Genomic DNA, 18,400 nt, shown 5'->3' on the forward strand with positions numbered 1-18,400 from the left:
ATGTGCAGAGTGTGACGTGTGGTGTGCCATGGGCTGTGCCATGGGCTGTGCCATGGCTGTGCCATGGGCTGTGCCATGGGCTGTGACATGGCTGTGCCATGGCTGTGCCATGGGCTGTGACATGGGCTGTGCCATGCAGCATGTGCAGAGTGTGACGTGTGGTGTGCCATGGGCTGTGCCATGGCTGTGCCATGGGCTGTGCCATGGGCTGTGCCATGGGCTGTGCCATGGGCTGTGCCATGGGCTGTGCCATGCCTGTGACATGGGCTGTGCCATGGGCTGTGCCATGGGCTGTGACATGGCTGTGACATGCAGCATGTGCAGAGTGTGACGGGTGGTGTGCCATGGGCTGTGCCATGGGCTGTGACATGGCTGTGCCATGGGCTGTGCCATGGGCTGTGCCATGGCTGTGCCATGGCTGTGCCATGGCTGTGACATGCAGCATGTGCAGAGTGTGATGTGTTGTGTGACATGTGACGTGATGACGTGTGCTGTGACACGCAGCAGGTGCAGAGCGTGACGTGCGCTGTGTCCGGGCTGTCCCACGTGCTGTGACACACGCGTGCAGTGCGATGTGCCCCAGCTGTGCAGGGAGAGCTCCTGCACACACACCGGAGCCCCAGCCTGGCACGAGGAAAGCCTTGCGGAGCCCACCCTGACACGTGAACCAAACGCAGACGAGTGAATTCCCAGCGCCAAGCAGCCAGCTGGATGGAACCACGGCCACTGCCCACGAACCCACCAGCTGCCCCCTGCTTGATGAAGCCTTGCTCTGAGGTGCTCCTGGCTGGTCACATCCAACATCAGTTTCCACTCCTCTGAGATTGGCAGGGCATACTTTTACTCTTTCTACCACTTTGTGCCCCACAGTGAAGCGCAAGCGTTGCAAACCACCAAAGGTTGCGTTTGCAGCTCAACAAGACCAACGTGGCCTGGCTCTGGGAGCAAAACCCATTCTCAACAGCATTTCACAACTTCCTAGAGCCACTGCAAGGCGATCACTGAGTGAATCATCACGCGCCGTGACTGCAGGCTGGAGCTGGGCACAGAAAAGGTCACAGCAGCTCCATCACGGAAAAATATACATTTACTTTACCCTACAAATTATCATAATCTACTGGCATGCCAGCTGAAACAATGGCAGGTTAGCATCATTCCCTTATATTCCAAATTGCCAATATAAGGTATCATGTAATATTGTAATTATACCCAGGGTTTTTGTTGTTGTTATTTTCTTTAACCGTGTCATGCACCCAGTAGACTTGCATTCCATTGGGTAATTCCTTAATTAGGCAGATTTTTGAAACAAGTATTATGTACACAACAGACCGGAACGTCTCCTTTGGAGTCTTCCCAGTCTATCAGGTGATTGCATCATTAAGCCACACATGCTACGTAGTAAAAATCCTTATGAAAATTCATGAAAGAAACACACTGAGCTTGGTGCATGCTAATAACCAAGAAACATACAAATTTAGTATTTTAACTTTTAATCCCACTAAACTCCAAACAATTACAAATGAAATAATTTCTTCACTGAATTTTATTTCTTTTTTTCAGCTATCTAATAAAACCTTTCTCTTCCCACAGGAGTTGTGGAGGTCCAACCTGAGCATCTTCCCACAAATTACGCTTTACTAAATGTGCTCATGACATTTGGACATCACCAAAACACAGTGAAATAACCAAGAAAAAAGTGATCTCACTTATCTTTTAGGGTTTTTTTCCTTTTCTTCCTTTTTTTTTTTTTTTTTTTTTTATTAAGCCGTGATACACATTAAATTACCAGTTAATTAATCAAATTTTAATTTTTGATTGTACAGTCTGGGAAACCAAAACCTTTCCCAGAGGAAGAAATTTAGCTTGCCCGGTCCACAGTATGAGCACTGTGAAGTGATCTCTTTCTACAGAAATAAGACATTTCTACAATGCATTTTAAAGAGATGCAAATAGCATCTACAATTGACTGTGTGAAAACGCTAAAGGAAGAGACAAAACGTACAGTATTATGTATTTAAAATAAATGAATGCAATCTTTTAATACTCTCACAAGCAGAAGAGAAAACCCTAAAATATTAATTCAAAAAGTCTTCTCTACGAAACGGACAAAAACCCCTCAAGTTCACAGAGAAAATGAATGTATGCAAGATAGTGAGGATAACAACAATACAATCCCTGAATGCCTCAAAATCTTCATGGTTTAAAAGGCATCCCAATTTTCTCCAAAGGTGGTGGCATCTCTCTAGCCGTCCATGGCTAATTTTACAGGGAATGCAAAATGTTATTTAAAAACGATGGCGCATTAAACACTAACTGTTCCTGATGTGGCTCTCAAACTACAAACCTATCTCCCCTTCTATTTTAATTTTAAAGTAAGTTAGCAAACACTTCGTTCCTAATCCCTGGGGACTATCTGTATGGTGACACAAACGCACAAATTTATGACAGTAACATAAATGCTCCTCCGAAGTAATGTGCAACATTAAGTGAAATCGTTTCCTGGAAAGATATTATAGGTATCTATATTTTATTTGCCATCTTAAACATATCTGGGTCTTTATGACCTTATTTTTAAAATGTATTTCCTTTTTACATTTCCTGGTGCAAATGGACTGCATAAATAAGCAATGTGCTATGAGGCTTCAGACTAGCCGATAAACCCTTTCAATTTTCATGCCAGCTTCTTCTTTTGTAATTCAAATCTGGCTGAAAACTGGCAGCTCTGAAAACTGAAACAAGCACTGCCACAAATACCTTGTAATGCTATCGACCTTGTCTGCCCATGCAGTGAGAAAGGGGGATGCATATGTGTCTGCAGTCATCCAGATAACACAACTCATTTTTTTGGGGGGATAACAGAAGCTGGACCCGAACCGCGCACCCAAAGCAGTCATTACCAGGCAGGCTGGAGAATAAGTCTCTTCAAAATACACAGCGCATTTAAAAACCATATACAGGGCTCAGCCACTGCTTTCATTACCAATTTTAATTTAGCTCCTTCAGTTTGCTAGCCAGATAAACTCTTTAGTGCTGTTTTTTAATCTATTTGCCACATTTTATGTTTAAGATTATAGTAATATGGGACAGGAGAAGGAATCACTTTTGGAGGAAATAAAGAAATAGATCCGCTTATCGGCGCCCATCAGAAAGTTCATTAATCAGCCGGGCTTTGTGCCCCCTAAATTGAAAGGTTAAATAATCCTCTCAGGAATATTTCTCGGCACCGCCGCCAATTGTCCGGAGAGAAGCTGCCATTCACCGTGCTCCAGATCGGTGACAGGGTATTTTACCACCGTTTGGGCCCCAAACAATGACGGACAAATGGCCTGGCTCACAAAGAAACCTTTTAGTACACGGATGGAGAAAGGACCACAAGCTTTGAAGTGGGGTGGGGGAGGTGGGGAGAGCCTTGCGGAGAGGGAGGAGGAGGAGGAGGAGAAGGAAAAGGAGGTGCAGGAGGAAGAGGAGGAGGAGGGGGAGGAGACTCATGCACTGGGACATGTATATTTTATTGGAGTGTTTGTTAGGGGATCGCCCAAATGTTTATGTACATCGCTATATATCTATATATCTGCCAGGGCACGGCAGCGGCTGCCCCACGCTAAGCATATGCATAGTTACACATACATTTATACATTAATCTAAAAACAAACATTTGCAAAGCCTGTAAAATCAGAAGATGAACAGAACTGAAGCACAGTTATATTTATTAGCTAATACACGGGGGAGCATGACAAACCTGAAGGTTTTAATTTTTACTGTCATTCTGGATGAGTTACAGCTTCCTTTCTCCCCCTTTAATCTTCATGTCATCTACTGATGGTCTCTCACCACTGCACCCAAAAGGATGAAGTACCATGTCTGAATAAGTTTCTTAGGGGAGCACTCCTAATAGGTATTCCTTGATAAATAGACTCTTAATTTTATTTTATTTTGTTTTTTGGAAGTGGCTTCTAATCACAGCTAAAATGAAAGTAAACGTGGGAACACCTTTCAGTTCTGCTGAGGAATATGAGATGCCAAGTAAGCAGTCATCAGTTTACTAGAAGTGAGTTTTGGGGTACGTTTTAAATAGATAATAATTGAACCTTTTCCCTTTAAACTCCCCAGCAGCTGGACTTCAGCATGCAGCATCCTTCACTAATGACAATTTCACAGAAGCACTTTCCTTACATTACCAACATGCCAACTGCACGTGGTAATGTTTATCCATTTTCTCATAATTTTTTCATGTGCCCTCCATTAAAGAGCATCATATTTATTCAGGAATAGCAGTTATTTGCACTTAGATTCATGACGAGTGACATTCATCCCATATATGCCCTTGTGGAAATGTGTGACAGCTTGTATACAACCACTGACAAACAAAAGCTTCTCCATCTCCCTTTTGCACACCAATTTTTTAAAAATTGTTTTCAATTCCGTGCAGTTTTTACTTTAATGTGACTTGGGACTTCCTGAATAGTATACAACTTCTAAAAATGGATCAGAGCATATCAGATTTCTGCACTCTCACACCATGTAAATATGCTGTTGACCCAAACAGTTTCCTCCAGACCAACTTTTGAGTATCTCAGTGCAATCATTTTTCCTCTCCTTCCTTCCTTTCTGAGGCTACCATCAAGAAATCAGAATGAATTTAACCAGGTCTCATCTGGCATCCAAACAGACAGAAACTGGGTATCTCAAGTAATTTTAAAGGAAGAGATTTTTCAGGGTTATTGCACAGTCCACAGAAACCCTTCAGTGTCTGTACTCCCGCACAGGTGCTCATCACTCCATTTTTTAAGTGCCAGAAGAAGTTATAAAAATTAATTAGAAACATAACTAACAGCATAGTCCAGAAACAACATAAAAATAATTTCTATTGGCTACAAGGTGAGCAGAGACTACAGGTGGAAAACCTGCAAGTTTGAGGGGAGCAAAAAGAAAAAAAGGAAAAGAAAAAGACAAGCCACTTTTGGACCCCAGGTGTTAGAAGAACTGACCGTGTCAGTGAGTGTCCTCCCCTTGTGAAAAACAAGGCTCTGCCCAGCCCACAGTGGGCAGCATTGCCACCACTGCACTGTGGAGACAGCGAGGAGCAGGGAAAGGGTAATGTAACCCAAATTCAGCATTAAAAAAATGAGTCAACACCAAAGGCCCGGCTTCACTCCCAAAACTCTGTGGGAGTTTTGGGAATTTGCAGCCCAAAACTGTGTGGGACGCCTCCCTCTGTGGCCCTGGGTGGGTGGCACAGGGTTAGTGGTGCCTGGCCTCCTTTAATTCCCTTTATACCGGGTTCTTCAAGACTTGAAATCAAAATCAGGATAATTCTGTCACGGGGATAGAAACTTTTCTATACACATGACAGGACCTAACAAGATGTATTAATATCATTGACATGATAGACCCTCTTGGAATTAAATCAGTGAATATTTTTAGGGAACCCTAATCCGTAGATTATTAACATGATCGAGCATAACTTGAGGAAGTTACTGTCTTACCACCGGGCTGCTGTGACACACGAATCACCAGCAAGATGAACCACGCAGTGCAAGCAGATTTACTGACTTTTTATACTTTTTCCACTTTGCAATACAGAAACGCACAAAAATCCATTTTACGGCATTTATGCGTATTTTTATGTACAACTGTGGATTTTTTCACGTATTAAAATGTCTGTTGAATTTGCAGACGAGATTTTTGGCTTCCCACAGAATTTTGACACTGGTTCAAAGGTCTAACAAAACTTAAAAAAGACACCTTATTATCAAGTTTGGAGAAATTTTCAGGATGTAGGAACTTTAATATGAACATTCATGATAGCACTGACAGCAGAAAGAGGGCATAGATTTTTTTTTTTCTCAAATATTTTTAAAACGCATTGGAAACCTCATTTTAGCTTAAAAATTCTATTATTTAGATGGTTAATGCTTTGAAATCATGATAATAATTTAAATGCTTGCATAAGTTCACCTTTTCAAATGAAAGAAAAGAGAGGTGAAATTTTTAAACTGAATTTGTAAGCATTTTAGAAAAAAATAATCTTAATCCTTTCCCTTAAGAGAACTGCAGTTGAGCATATGAAGGGGAAATATTTCAGCAGCAAACCTTCCCTGATTATTCTCTTTGATTAATTACCCACTCACCCAACAGCTTTGGTGCATCACAAAAATAACCCAAACCTCTCTGGTTTTGGGTGTGCAGGGCTGGAGGGACACAAGCCACCAAATGTCGTGGACTGCACAAAGAACGTCCGAGGCACACAGGAGTGAGCTAACCAGAGATTGGAAATAGTAAGATACATTAATTTCCATCCTCTGCTCTCCTCCACTTCCCTTTCACAGTGAAAGAGGCTGCTTTTGCAGCAAACAGGGCCCTTGACACCACCCCAACACTGAGGTGGAGCCGGGGCTCTCTGAGCGGCGCCGCTCTCCAAGGCAAGCACCCCAACAATGCCAGTTCTGGAACCCCAAAATCACAGAAATGGTCAGCCAGCCCAGCTCTCCATTCCACTCTCTCCCCATTTCCACACTGCTTCCAGAAATATACAGAAATACAATTTTCCGTCAAAATATAATCTCTCTTTAACCCTCAATTTTAAAGCACCTTTTATTTTGTTTTCTGGGGAGCAGGTGCAGAAGAGCAGGAGACAGATAAAAGTCAGAGAAGCAGGACACTTCCTACCATGGTTACTACATGATGAAGGTGAGTGGCAGGTGGTACCCATGCTGCTGAAAGATTCTGCATCCCACCCAAAATGTCCTTGCAGAAAATTTATACAAGGTTACTAAAGCTACTTCTTTTCCCCATCATAATCTAAATACACCTTTCAAATAAAAATTGGGAAAGAACTTTTAGCTAGCATTTGTACTGAAAGGCTATAGCATATGCTTTGAATTCATAAACTTAATAGTTATTTCAGGACTTGAAACTGTCTTTGATTTCTGAAAAAAAAAAAAAAAAGCTATCAGACAGAATATCTTTTGTGAAATATGATTGCTCTGCAATATATTTGGGGTTTAGGTTTCTGATAGCCTCAAAAAAATCTGAAACTTGAAAGAGAGTGGGAACACAGCAAATTACAATTAGCAGGAGAAAATAAGCTGTAAAATTGGTTTGCTCACACACCAAGCTCCTCTGAACTGCTGGCTCTCTCCAGGAGAGCTGTGCAGGGCTGGCAGCATGTCAGCAGCACCCCAGACACTCAAAACCTCTTGCAAGATGGGTCAGGTTTGGACAAGAGAGACTTTAAAACACAGAGAGTTTAAAACCAAAATATCTGCCTGTTGCTGGCCAAGGTCTGCCCCAGCTCCTCCTCTGGCTATCAGGGCAAGCAGCCTCTCAAAGGACAGGAAACCTTCCCAAACCCAAGCACCTCCCAAGCAGGTATGTGGACACCGTCATGCTCCAGGTGTTCCTGTGCCCTGAAACCCTCAAGAGTCAGAGTCATTTTTACCCTAAATCCACAACGCCGGGAATTTTGAGCTGCCTTTCCTGTAAAATATCCTGCTGAATGGATACTGAAGCAATGGCACGAGGGCCCACTCTGAGATTCCAAAATATGAAAAATACATTACCAATTTCACAAACAGACCTTTTTTTTTTGGTTTTTTTTTTTTCCCTAGAGCTGCTAGAAATAGCCATGACACACCTGGAGAGAAACTGGCCAGATGCTGAAGCATTCCAGAGAAGCGCTGACCCCATGGCCTGTGGCTTTGTGTCATGGCCAGTGGAGCCAGCCCTGCGGCCATGTCACAGCCACAGCTGCATGGAAAACAGGCATTAACCTCCTCACCAAAATGCTTCTAAATCCATCCCTTCCCTCACTGTTCAACACCTAAAACAATTCTGGAAACCAAATGTCCTCTCTCTCTCTCTGTCGCCTAAATATTTTTTTGCCAGGGTTGTGTTATTTTTTATTTTTCCTTTCTGGAAGTCACAGCGTAACAGAGAAATTGACTTCCAGGGATATGGCTTACATTTTCACTTCAGAAAAAAAGTAGCAGGCCACGAGGAATTTTAATCATGCACACAAAGAAACCTGAGCGCAACATTTAAACACAAAAGACGAATGTCCCTTCGTGTCCTTCATACACGAGGCCAAATCAGCCAGTTTCTGGTTCACCTTCCTTTATGTAAGCGGATTAAAAGTAAGATTAACAAACTGACAAAAAGTGTGTTAAATGGTAGCTTCTGCTAATTAAAAATTCTGATGGTTCTAAAGCTCTGTTGGTGGCCATCTTGCTTGGTGAGATTTCAAGAAGAAGAGGCTGGTGAAGGCAGGGCACAGGGGAACGGAGCCAGCGTGGCTGGCTGGAGCGGCACCAGGGCACGAAGGGGCTTTTAAAAATGAGACATCCCTACAGAAAGAAAACACTCCGTCCCAGTGAGATTTATGTTTTAACACACATATCAACGGCGAGAAACACCTCAGGAAAATAAAAAACTTGCTCTGCTCATTTTAGGGACAGAATTTCTTTACTCAGTTGTTATTTACTGAAGACTCTAACACTTGCACAGTTCACTCCTGTTTGACTGTGGTGTCCTCATCCTGGCACTGGGCTGAACTGGCCACATCCCCTCCTGCATGGTACAAACCACTCTGACAATAAGATGTGGTGAGATTGGAGCCGGCCCGTTTCCATCTGACAAAACACGAAACACGCTGAGCACCGTGCCCATGGCTGGCTGCTCTGCCGGCGCTGCCATCCACACTCTGGGCCTTCACGGCACAAGTGCACCTCACACCCAGGGCAAAACACGGTCTCTGGGCACTGAAGAGAAATAAATTTCCTCTTTTTCTCCAGTGGTGTCATCTGCTGGATGGGTGCTACCGCTAGCAGCAGCTTCAGCAGGCCGCTCAGGCCACAGAGGCCACGCAGGCCGCGGGATGGGGCTGAGGCCGCAGCCGCTGGTCAGCGCGGGCAGCCCGGCCCTCGGTGCCCCCTGGATGGCCAGCACAGAGCCCCAGGCTGCCCACAGCAGCAGCAGCAGCAGCAGCAGCAGAGGGGACAAGGGCTGGCCATGCAGAATGTGAGCCCCAGCGCTGCCCCCTCTGCAGCCTGGGCCCACTGAGGACAGCAGCAGCCATAGGCCGCACCGCCGCAAGGTGCACGGGCAGCAGGTCAAACTTGAGGGGAAATAATGTATTTTTTAAAGAATACACTGCAAAACTGAAACAAACAAAAGACAATCATTGGGTGCCCTCTCACAAGTTTTTCCATTGATATTTTAGTGTGATTTAGGGTTTGTCTTTTTTGTTTTTTAGAGGGCCATAAGATGGCCTCCACCTAAAATGCATAATAAATATCACTACATTTATAGCTTAAATCTGAAGTGACAGGAGAAAGGGAATGAGAAAGAGGCCAGTGCTCTGAGGGTGAAATAACACTGCAGAGTGCACCCCTGTACCCGTAGGGTGCAGAGGGGACGATGTGACAGCATGTCTTGAGGAACATGGGCTGTGCTTCTCGGGATTTGTGGAGCACCTGGCATTTAGAAAGTCACAGCTGTAAGCAAAGCTTCCTCAAAACCCAGAACAAAGAGCTCAATAAGGCCTCCAAATGCCTTGTGCCCAAAAAAAATCACATGTATCATCACTGACACTCCAGCAAGCTATGGTTAAAACTGTTTTTCCTGACTCTGTCAAAGAAGTCTTTGTCCTGTTATTTGATTGACAATAACCCCTTTGATAAGCCTTAGTGGGTATGAACCAATTCACAAAATACACGAATAAAACTTGAAATGTATTTTGACAAATATAATTGCCCTTCTCTGATACAGGAGAAACACGGAGTGTAGTTGTGATGAAAACGATCTGTAAAAGTTTTAAATCCCCGTCTTAAAGAGATTATTAAATAGTATTTTAAACCGCAGTGGGAGTTGGATTTTTCTGCTGACTTGGATTGGCTTTTTTTTCAGAATAATTTTAGTTAAAAGAGTTGAAAGAGTAAGTTCAAAGAAAGTACTTTCAGCCACGTATAAAGCTCTGATTATCACACAGCCCTTAGATTTAAGCTTCACTGCATGCCTTATGATAATCTTTTTTTCCATCAAAAGGCAAATTACAATATTCATTTTACAATCCTTTTTGCCAGTTCTTCATAAGATTCCTTGCGCTGGCAGTCTTTTTTGGCTGGAATAAGATGTTTCTGCCCATACAACAAATTATTTGCAATGTGCTCAAATTTGTCACCATGGCCAACGTCAACAAACCCCAGCACCATGCCCAAGAGCAGAGAGGGTTTGTTATTGAGTCATTGTTTGAGCGGCCCTGCACGCCATGCAGGGGCTCCGAGGAGTCAATAGATGGCAGTCCATCTCCTAGGAAAGTGACCCAAAATGAATGAAATAACCAACAGCCTCATGAAGGACTGACGGGGAAGGCCGGGTGGTTCCTCACCAGCATTCACAGAAATTAACTAAGAATACTTTACAGGAGGCAAAACACTCAGACAAACTCTGTGACAGCCCTCTGTGAACGGTGCCAAAATCTGGTGTATTATCACCAAACTGAACGCCCCAGCTCCTCTGCACGTACATGGACCTGCACATGTGGGGATGCTCGCCATCAAGTTATCAAAATCAGTTTAACTCCAGTGCTTGTGCCCCTGGCTGAAGGGCAGGAAAAGCTCTCCTGTGGCCCCCAACAGCTGGGCAGCCTCTGTGGACCATGACAGCATCAACACCACTTTTCTGTTAAACCTGGTATTTTTCCTAATGCTGCTCCCCTCTTTGTACCAAAATATGCAATTTTCCTACAACAGGAAAATTGCAGGATAATTTCTATGGTGAAATACTACAGTGCTGATATGAGAGTAAAAAAACTTGGCTTTTTGTTACAATCCTACAGCTACATATATATATATATAATATATTTAAACATAATATATAATTCTAATTCTAATTTAGAAGTTTTGTTTCTTGCCAGAACATTATTTACTTCTGCTCTGCTTCAGGCGCAAAAGAGAAAATTTAAAGGGAACAAGAAAACATAAATTGTAAATAATTCAGATAACGCAGATTTTTTTCATTTACTTATTGCAAATATCAGCCATGTCTTTTACATACAAATTTTTAAATTCCAGGCTTATCCAACTGCCAATGTAACTTTGAGCCAAAGGTACTCTTCCCATGCAAGAAATGAAGGGGTGCAAAGCATTTCCCACATGCCAGAAATGTGTATTATTTGCAGATAAACTGCAATTCACTGCAAAGTAAAAATCTTATTGGAAGTAAAAATTTATTGGAAGGTAGGGCCTGATTCAATACCAATTAATCTGTGAGTGTGCCTATTTGACCACATTTCAAAATGTACCTAGAATGCACCACAAATTTCCAAAGGGGTATTTTTAATAATATGCCCATATTTGTAACCACTACATTTTCTAACAAGAACTTGTTTTGACACCTTCTCTTAGTTTTACTTTACATTAACTGTAAACCCTGAATGCTTTCTAAAAAATCCACAGAAATAATTTCCTATCTCAAGATACCTCAAATTTTGTCCTGGCACGGCGCTTGGTCAAGTTTAAGCTGCCCCCTGTTTTTTTTTTTTTACAGACAAAAATATTTTATAAGTGTTGATGGCAATGCACTTTTTGAGGAATTTTCAATTCAGGCAGGTAGGATTAATATTAAATTACATCTTTTATCTCAGTAAAACCCAGAACACAGGATGTTACTGCACCAAATATTTCTATTTGATTATTAAGTTCCAAGTGTTATAAACATTTCAGAAATTGTTTTTACATGCACCCTTAGGGATTAAAATGAAAGACAGCATTTACCTTTTTCCTTCATCCATTTTAAAACCAAACCAAACCAAGACAAACAAAAATACTCAGTGAATGCACCTTTTTTTGGCTTACAATGTTTGAAAAAAAAAAAAACCAAAACAAAACCAACCAAACCAACAAAAAGTCTTTACCAAATCTGTTTAAAAGTAAATTCTCAGGAAGGGTGGAGGATTTCCAGGGCAGATCTTTGTGTTAAAATCATTATGCACAAAACACAAATGAGAGGTTTAAAGTGCAGATTTCTTCTATTCATTGAATTTTGAAGAAAAAAACAGAAAAAAGAGCATTCCACTGCCATGAAGAGGTGGAGGCACAAATTATAAAGCACATCCCATCTACTGTTTCAGAGAAAAAAACAAAGATCCAAAAAGAAAAGTAGTGGAGAAACTTTTCTACTTTGTTGAGAGCAGAGAACAGGGGTTAATTATCTGTAACAGCGAAATTCGTGTGAGGCCGATCTGGGGAGCAATGAAAAGTTCAGGGGAACAACAAACCCCTGATTTTTTAAAGGTGTTTTTTGTCTGTCAATTTTAGAAATTAATATATTTAAGAACTGTGACACCAATGCAAGAATTTGTTTTTACTGGTTAAATACTGTCCGAGGTTTCACTATTAACCAAATTTGTATGCATTTTGTTGTATTTTTATATCTATTTTACATACGAGGAAAAATCCTAAGTAATAAACTGGTACAGTTTCACAAAGTTTTATTTTCTTGTTTCAGGGATTAACGATCAACTAAGGCAGGCCAAACAAGCAGTCACAGCTAAATTCTGACTAATTATAAATTATCTGCAAAAGTTTAAGAGGTGTTTTTCCTTAAATTCACATCTCCACTCTAACTGAGATTTATTTCACTCATCTAAGAAGAAAGCTTTGTCACACAGAGTGACAAATTACCAGCATCTGGGATATCTGAGATGGGATTACAGCTTCTGCTGTGCACCCCAACTTAAAATTTAACGCTCTTTCCATGTGTAAATGTGGTCACTGAGAGAAGAGAGGCAAAGCACTAATTTAATTATTACAGTATTAAAATGAAAACAGAAGTTTTAAAGATGCTTAAAAAATAGTGACAGTGTTTCATCGCCTTCTTCAGTTCAAAAACTCTTGAGATGTTTATTATCTTCTCAGAGAAGATGCTTATCTATATTTTATGGTCAGCAGTTCACAGAGGAGTAAATAGGTTGGGTGTAGAAGAAAATAAAAAAGGTGTTTCTACTTACTGTTAGGTGATACTGCCTCCATATTTCTGGGCAAGCCTGGAAAATAAAAATATTGATCAGCTAGGAGCATGAAACAAGGTGCTTTACAGCCTGTTGGTTTTGGCATAACACAGTATCCACTGGTGTCGGTCACAGGAAAATAAGAAGCTTAACTGAAAGGGTCTGCATTTCAGCTTCAAAAACCCGGCTAGACAGTTTAATTGAATTTTACACTGGTTTAACACACTCCCTGCCATTGTCAGAAAGCCAGTAACAGTTTTCTCTCTGCCCTTTTTCTCTGAGGGGCAGAAGTTTGGGAGAGCAGTGTGTTCGTGACTGTAGGAAGCATTAATGCTGCAAAACAAACAGGGGCGGATTTAAATTCTACATTTTCTGACATTTTAAATTTACATAACGCTCTAGAAATTAAAGCACAAGGTGCCTTCCTTTCATGTACGAACAGAAATATTTTATCTTTTTTGTACGTATCTCTTTCCTAATCAAAATATAATTGTTACATGTAATAATCCTCAGCAGCCTCATGTCAGATGAGTTGTAAACAAGAACCATAACAGATTGCTTTAATGTTGCTATTTTTACAATGACTTGCTAGCTCTTTTTTTTTCACTTTTAATTTTTTTAAATCGCCAGACTTTCATAAAAGTCCTAAGCGCAGCCCTTGGAAAAAAAAAAATTCAAGGAGGTTTTTGAGTCACAGAAGTGACACAATTGACCTGAGGGACACACGAGAGAGGGTAAAGAGGAAAACGTGGATCTTTAAAACAAAATCAGAACATGCTGGTGGTCACTAAAGCTCAGATCACTCTCTCAGAGGTTCTTAATGCTTTTACAAAATGTACGATATTTCTCATGGCCCCTGAGGCAAAGACAGACACGGAAATTGTGTCACTTTTTGTCATTTTGGTACACAGCTACTGCAGCGGAGGGCTTTCACTTCTCTTTAGAAATTTACCTTCTTATAAGAACAGCACCGTACTCATTTGAACAATTACTAACTTGGTTTGCGAACCTTCATTTTAAGAAGAGAAAAGGAAATGTAGTATTCCACGGCTTCTCCATAATACGCTGCAGCTGCAATTTCGAACACTGAAGCCTCATGACTACTTGCAAATGAGTACTATTAACACTTCTTTAGATTTTGAATAAATTTTTCACTTGTGCCCAAAATCTTGCCTTCTTTTATTTTGATGGAGCATGTTAATAAAAAAAAACAAAAAACACACACAACAACCAGTATCTCTCAAAATAAAATCCAAGTTTTTGCCAGTCACCCTGTGGCACATACAGTGTGTTTTTCCCAGATGTGATGGAAATGATATTATTTATTATTCATTCCACCAGTAACATAATTGTCTGCAGAAAAATCTACAATCTGTTCTGTGTAATGGTTCAACATTTCTCCTCTTACTCAAATGCTGTGTGTAAATATTTGAGTTTTATATTAATATTTCTATAAAGAAAATGTGCGAAGGACATCACATTCCTCACCGAGGATCTGACAGTTTGAACACACTCAAGCTGTCTTTGAGCACAAACAAAAGGATTTTCCTCCTTCCCTAACTTAGCCAGGGTTCAGAGAGCAACATATAAACACCCTGTAGCCTGTAAAAATATTGTACCAGAGCTCTTAGGGTCTCCCTGAGAGCTGAGGAGGTTTCAGCTGCGCAGGACAGCTGTGCTGGTCCAGCTCAGGGGTAGCAGGCAGTTATTTATACATTAGTTCTGGATACTTTTCGATTACCACAGTGTGCCCGGGCTAATATGGTTGAACAATTGCAATCAGCGAGTTGCGCTATCCTGGCAAAATGCCACTCTGTGCTATGACCTTTACTCACACGACTGCTATTTAATAATCATCATCCTCATCATCATCAAAATTACTTATTTTTGAATAATTGTTCGGTTGGGCATTTTTTCTGCTCGGGACACAAAGACGTCACTTTGAGCAAAAATCTGCAGCTGTGAGTGAGAAGCACAGCTGGCAGAGCTCTCGTCAAAACCCTGGAGAGGCACAGCCCCAGCCCTGCGTGGTGCTGTCCAGAGGTGGGTTTTATCCTCAGGGACCTGCTAAGGCTGAGGCAAAACCAGCACAAGGAGAGGATGAAGCTGGCGAGGGAAGGCTAAGCATATTCCTTCATTCAGGTGGCGGCTTGGGGAAATACTGCTCCAGTGGGGTACAACAGCTGAGGAGGGGTCACTGGTAAACAACAGCTCTTTGGAGATGATGCTTTTAACCAGGAACCTCGTTACTTTGCATCAGCTCAGGGCTGTTGTCTGCATCTGATATCATGGAATGACAAACAGTATGATTAACAATTACTACCAAATACTGGCTCCTCAAATGAGGCAGGGAGGTTTGCTATGGTAGACAGCGTAGCCAGGCAAAACTGCTGCCAAACCCACCATTTTCCTTATTTATTTAAAATAACTTAACCATGAATGGCCCTCCTTTAGAGAAAAGCCCCTGTGGTACCCAGCTACGATGGCAGCGTGATGAACTACATTAAAATAAAATGGCATTTATTTCCTGCCCCAGTGGTCTGACCGTACTCGCATTTAGATATACCAGCACAAAAGGTGCCCACTCCAGAGGGCAGAGGCGTGCGGTGAGGGCAGCGGGCCCGCACATGCCACCATCTCGGGCCACTGCTGTCCCCTAGGCCAGTGCTGTCCCCAGAGCCGTGCCACATCTGTCCCCAAAGCCACCGATGTGCCCTGACCCACTGCCGTCCCTAGAGCCACGCCTCTGCTGTTCCCAAAGCCAGCTGTCCGCAGTGCCACCGCTGTCCCCAGAGCCACCGCTGTCCCCAGAGCCATTTCTGTCCCCAGAGCCGTGCCACTGCTGCCACGGCCCTGTGCAAGGGCAAGGCCTCACTCGTGCCTGAGGCTGACCCTCAGCACGGCGCCATAATGGCAGAATCGAGACTGGGTGCTGCACGTTTTGACCCATATTGAATTTTATCAGGTGCTAATTATTGTTTTACCAGAACAAGGGCTTAATGCATCTGTTGTTTAATTCCCACTTCCCTATTCTCCGATGTGAACATCAAAGAAAATAAAACACTCAATCTCAAACAGCCCCTGACAGCAGACCGGGACTCGAGAGCTCAATAGACGAGGCCCTTGCCACCAGTTCTCATATTTCCACAACAATGAGCAAACACAAAACCGGCACTAAGCGGCCTTTGCTGCTTTCCGCTCCCCTCGGCCGGGCGTCTGCCTCGCGCCGAGGGCCCTCGACGGCGGCGCGGCGGGGCGCGGGCGCGGGCCAAGGATTAGCCCCGCTAACAGGCGAGCGCCGGCCAAAGGCGAGAGCCGAGCCCGCTGTACTGTATTTGGCGTATGAATAACCAAAATGCACGCGCTGACAGGAGACCGGGACGGGCCCGCGGCTCCCCGGGAGAAAATGTAGCTGTGATGAGTGACAGGGCTTTCAGGAAATATGTTCACAATCACAGACAGTGAAGGCCATGACCTAGATCGTTTAAGAGCTTGTCTTGTCAAATTATCAAAAGCTTCTTCGTCTCTGAATAAAGAGTGACATAAGTGAGTGTCAGAAAGCTGCAGGCTGACAAGCCAAGCATACAATAACAGCATGCACGTCACATACTTGCCGAACACCGCCACGGCTAGCGGCAAATCTTAATGAGAGCGCGGCTGGCCCAGGAGACTTGGGTCCCTGCTGGCACAGCTACTCATCTCGCAAAAATCCTTCAGCTCCGAGTCAGTTATGGTCTGACACGACGACTACAATTACTAAACACAACTTTTTAACAGAATCCTCTGGTGCTTTGTCAAAGAGGCAGCGGCTGCTCGGAGCTGCCCCGCCGCAAGCCACCACAATAAAACAAAAGATTTGCCAAAACACACACTTTTCATCACCTCCGCATGGGAACTGCCGCGGAAAACACACAATGCTTCCCTTCAAAGGCGCTCCTGCGCAAGCAGATGTCGAGACCTCTCCCCACGCTGGCAGCGCGGACAGGGGACCGCGGTGTCGCCGTGCCTTTGGTGGCACGGCCGTGTGCTCACCCTCGGGTGCGTGGGCAGGACACTGGGCAGCTCAGGAGACACAGCGAACGTGGTGCTCTCTCATCCGGGCCCACAGATGCCAGCTGCCCCCGTGCAATGAGCCCAGCACCTCCAGCTCCAGCCCGGCCCAGCGCAGTGTGCCACAAACAACAAAGGCCGAAGGAACCTGCCTGCAGAGAAGGAGTCAGTGGCAGCTTGCGCAATCAGAACGTTCTCAGAATATGCCAAGAAGATGCCAGTCGAAGCAACCAGCTGGTTCATGGGAAGGAGTGCTGACAACAGTGGTATTTGGGCATTTGGATGGGGCCATCAGACACAGCGTGGCTGCAGGGCACCAAGCACCTGGGCACTGCTGTCTGCCCGCTGCTGGAGAGCCATCCAACCCACCAAGCACCTGCATGCTGGTTTCCCGGGCGTACATGGAGACACTGCCCCTCTGCCTGCTTCCTGCAGGTTCACGGAGCCCGTCTCCCAGCCCTGCTGCACACCAGCCACAAGGCTCATGACATCCACTGAACTGCCACTGAATCAGTCAAAAGCAGCTCCTCTGTGACCCTCCCAGGGAAACCACGCGAGGCTGGGCTGCTTCCAGAACACCTCCAGCTAAGAGGACTCTGCATGCCCTCAGCACCGTTTCAGGAGAAGAGGCTGATCTTGCAGGTCATGAATGTATGACCTTAAAATGGTTTAAGTAACTGTGAATGTTTCCTAAGCAAACAAGGTGAAGCACCTTGAGCTGCCTCACATTCACTTCTGGATCAAAGTGGAAAGTCAGCTTGACAGACTGTGCACAAAGGCCTGTTCTGCACCCTCTATGTTGCAGCAAAGGGGAGTAAGCTTGCTGAGAAGGACAAATTACAATTTCCTTTGAGCATTCAAAGCATTCATAACATGTTTGATAACAAGGAGATTTCCCTTTTTTACAAGGAGTCACATGGGAAAGACAAGGGGCAATAGCTCCAAGTTACTCCTGGGGAGATTTCAGGTGGACACAGGAGAAAATTTTCACGATCACAACAATCGTCTCTTGAGGGAAGTGATGGATTCCACAAAACTGGACACTCTTAGGATTTGGCTGGGCTGTCTTGTGTAGACCATGCTTTTGCCCAGAAATGTTGGCAGTGATGATCAGATGATCCATGAAGTCCCTTTCAACCTGGTGTTGTAGAATTCTGTGATTTCTCTTCCAAGCACTGCTCCTATTTCCTCTGGAGGCAGGGCAGAGCTGCATCCCTCAGCAAGGAGGCTCCAGGCCTGCTGCTGACCACACAGAGTCACCCTGGACTGTCTCTTCTCAACCTGGCTTCTGTTGCCAGGTGTACTGGAAGAAATTATGACCCCTGACCACTGTCTCCCATG

At 43.7% G+C, this 18,400-nt stretch overlaps 1 protein-coding gene across 3 annotated transcripts in view; it reads right to left on the minus strand.

Moving 5' to 3' along the window:
• ZCCHC7 (zinc finger CCHC-type containing 7) overlaps window positions 1-18,400 on the minus strand; it is an 88,068-nt gene that overhangs the window by 8,175 nt on the left and 61,493 nt on the right. For all 3 annotated transcript variants that reach the window (XM_064736123.1, XM_064736124.1, XM_064736125.1), the window contains exon 8: window positions 13,010-13,045. In XM_064736123.1, the coding sequence (XP_064592193.1) occupies window positions 13,010-13,045 (36 nt within the window). The remainder of the gene's footprint in view (window positions 1-13,009; window positions 13,046-18,400) is intronic.

Source organism: Zonotrichia leucophrys, chromosome Z, assembly GCF_028769735.1.
Source record: "Zonotrichia leucophrys gambelii isolate GWCS_2022_RI chromosome Z, RI_Zleu_2.0, whole genome shotgun sequence".
NCBI classification, from domain to species: Eukaryota; Metazoa; Chordata; class Aves; order Passeriformes; family Passerellidae; genus Zonotrichia; species Zonotrichia leucophrys.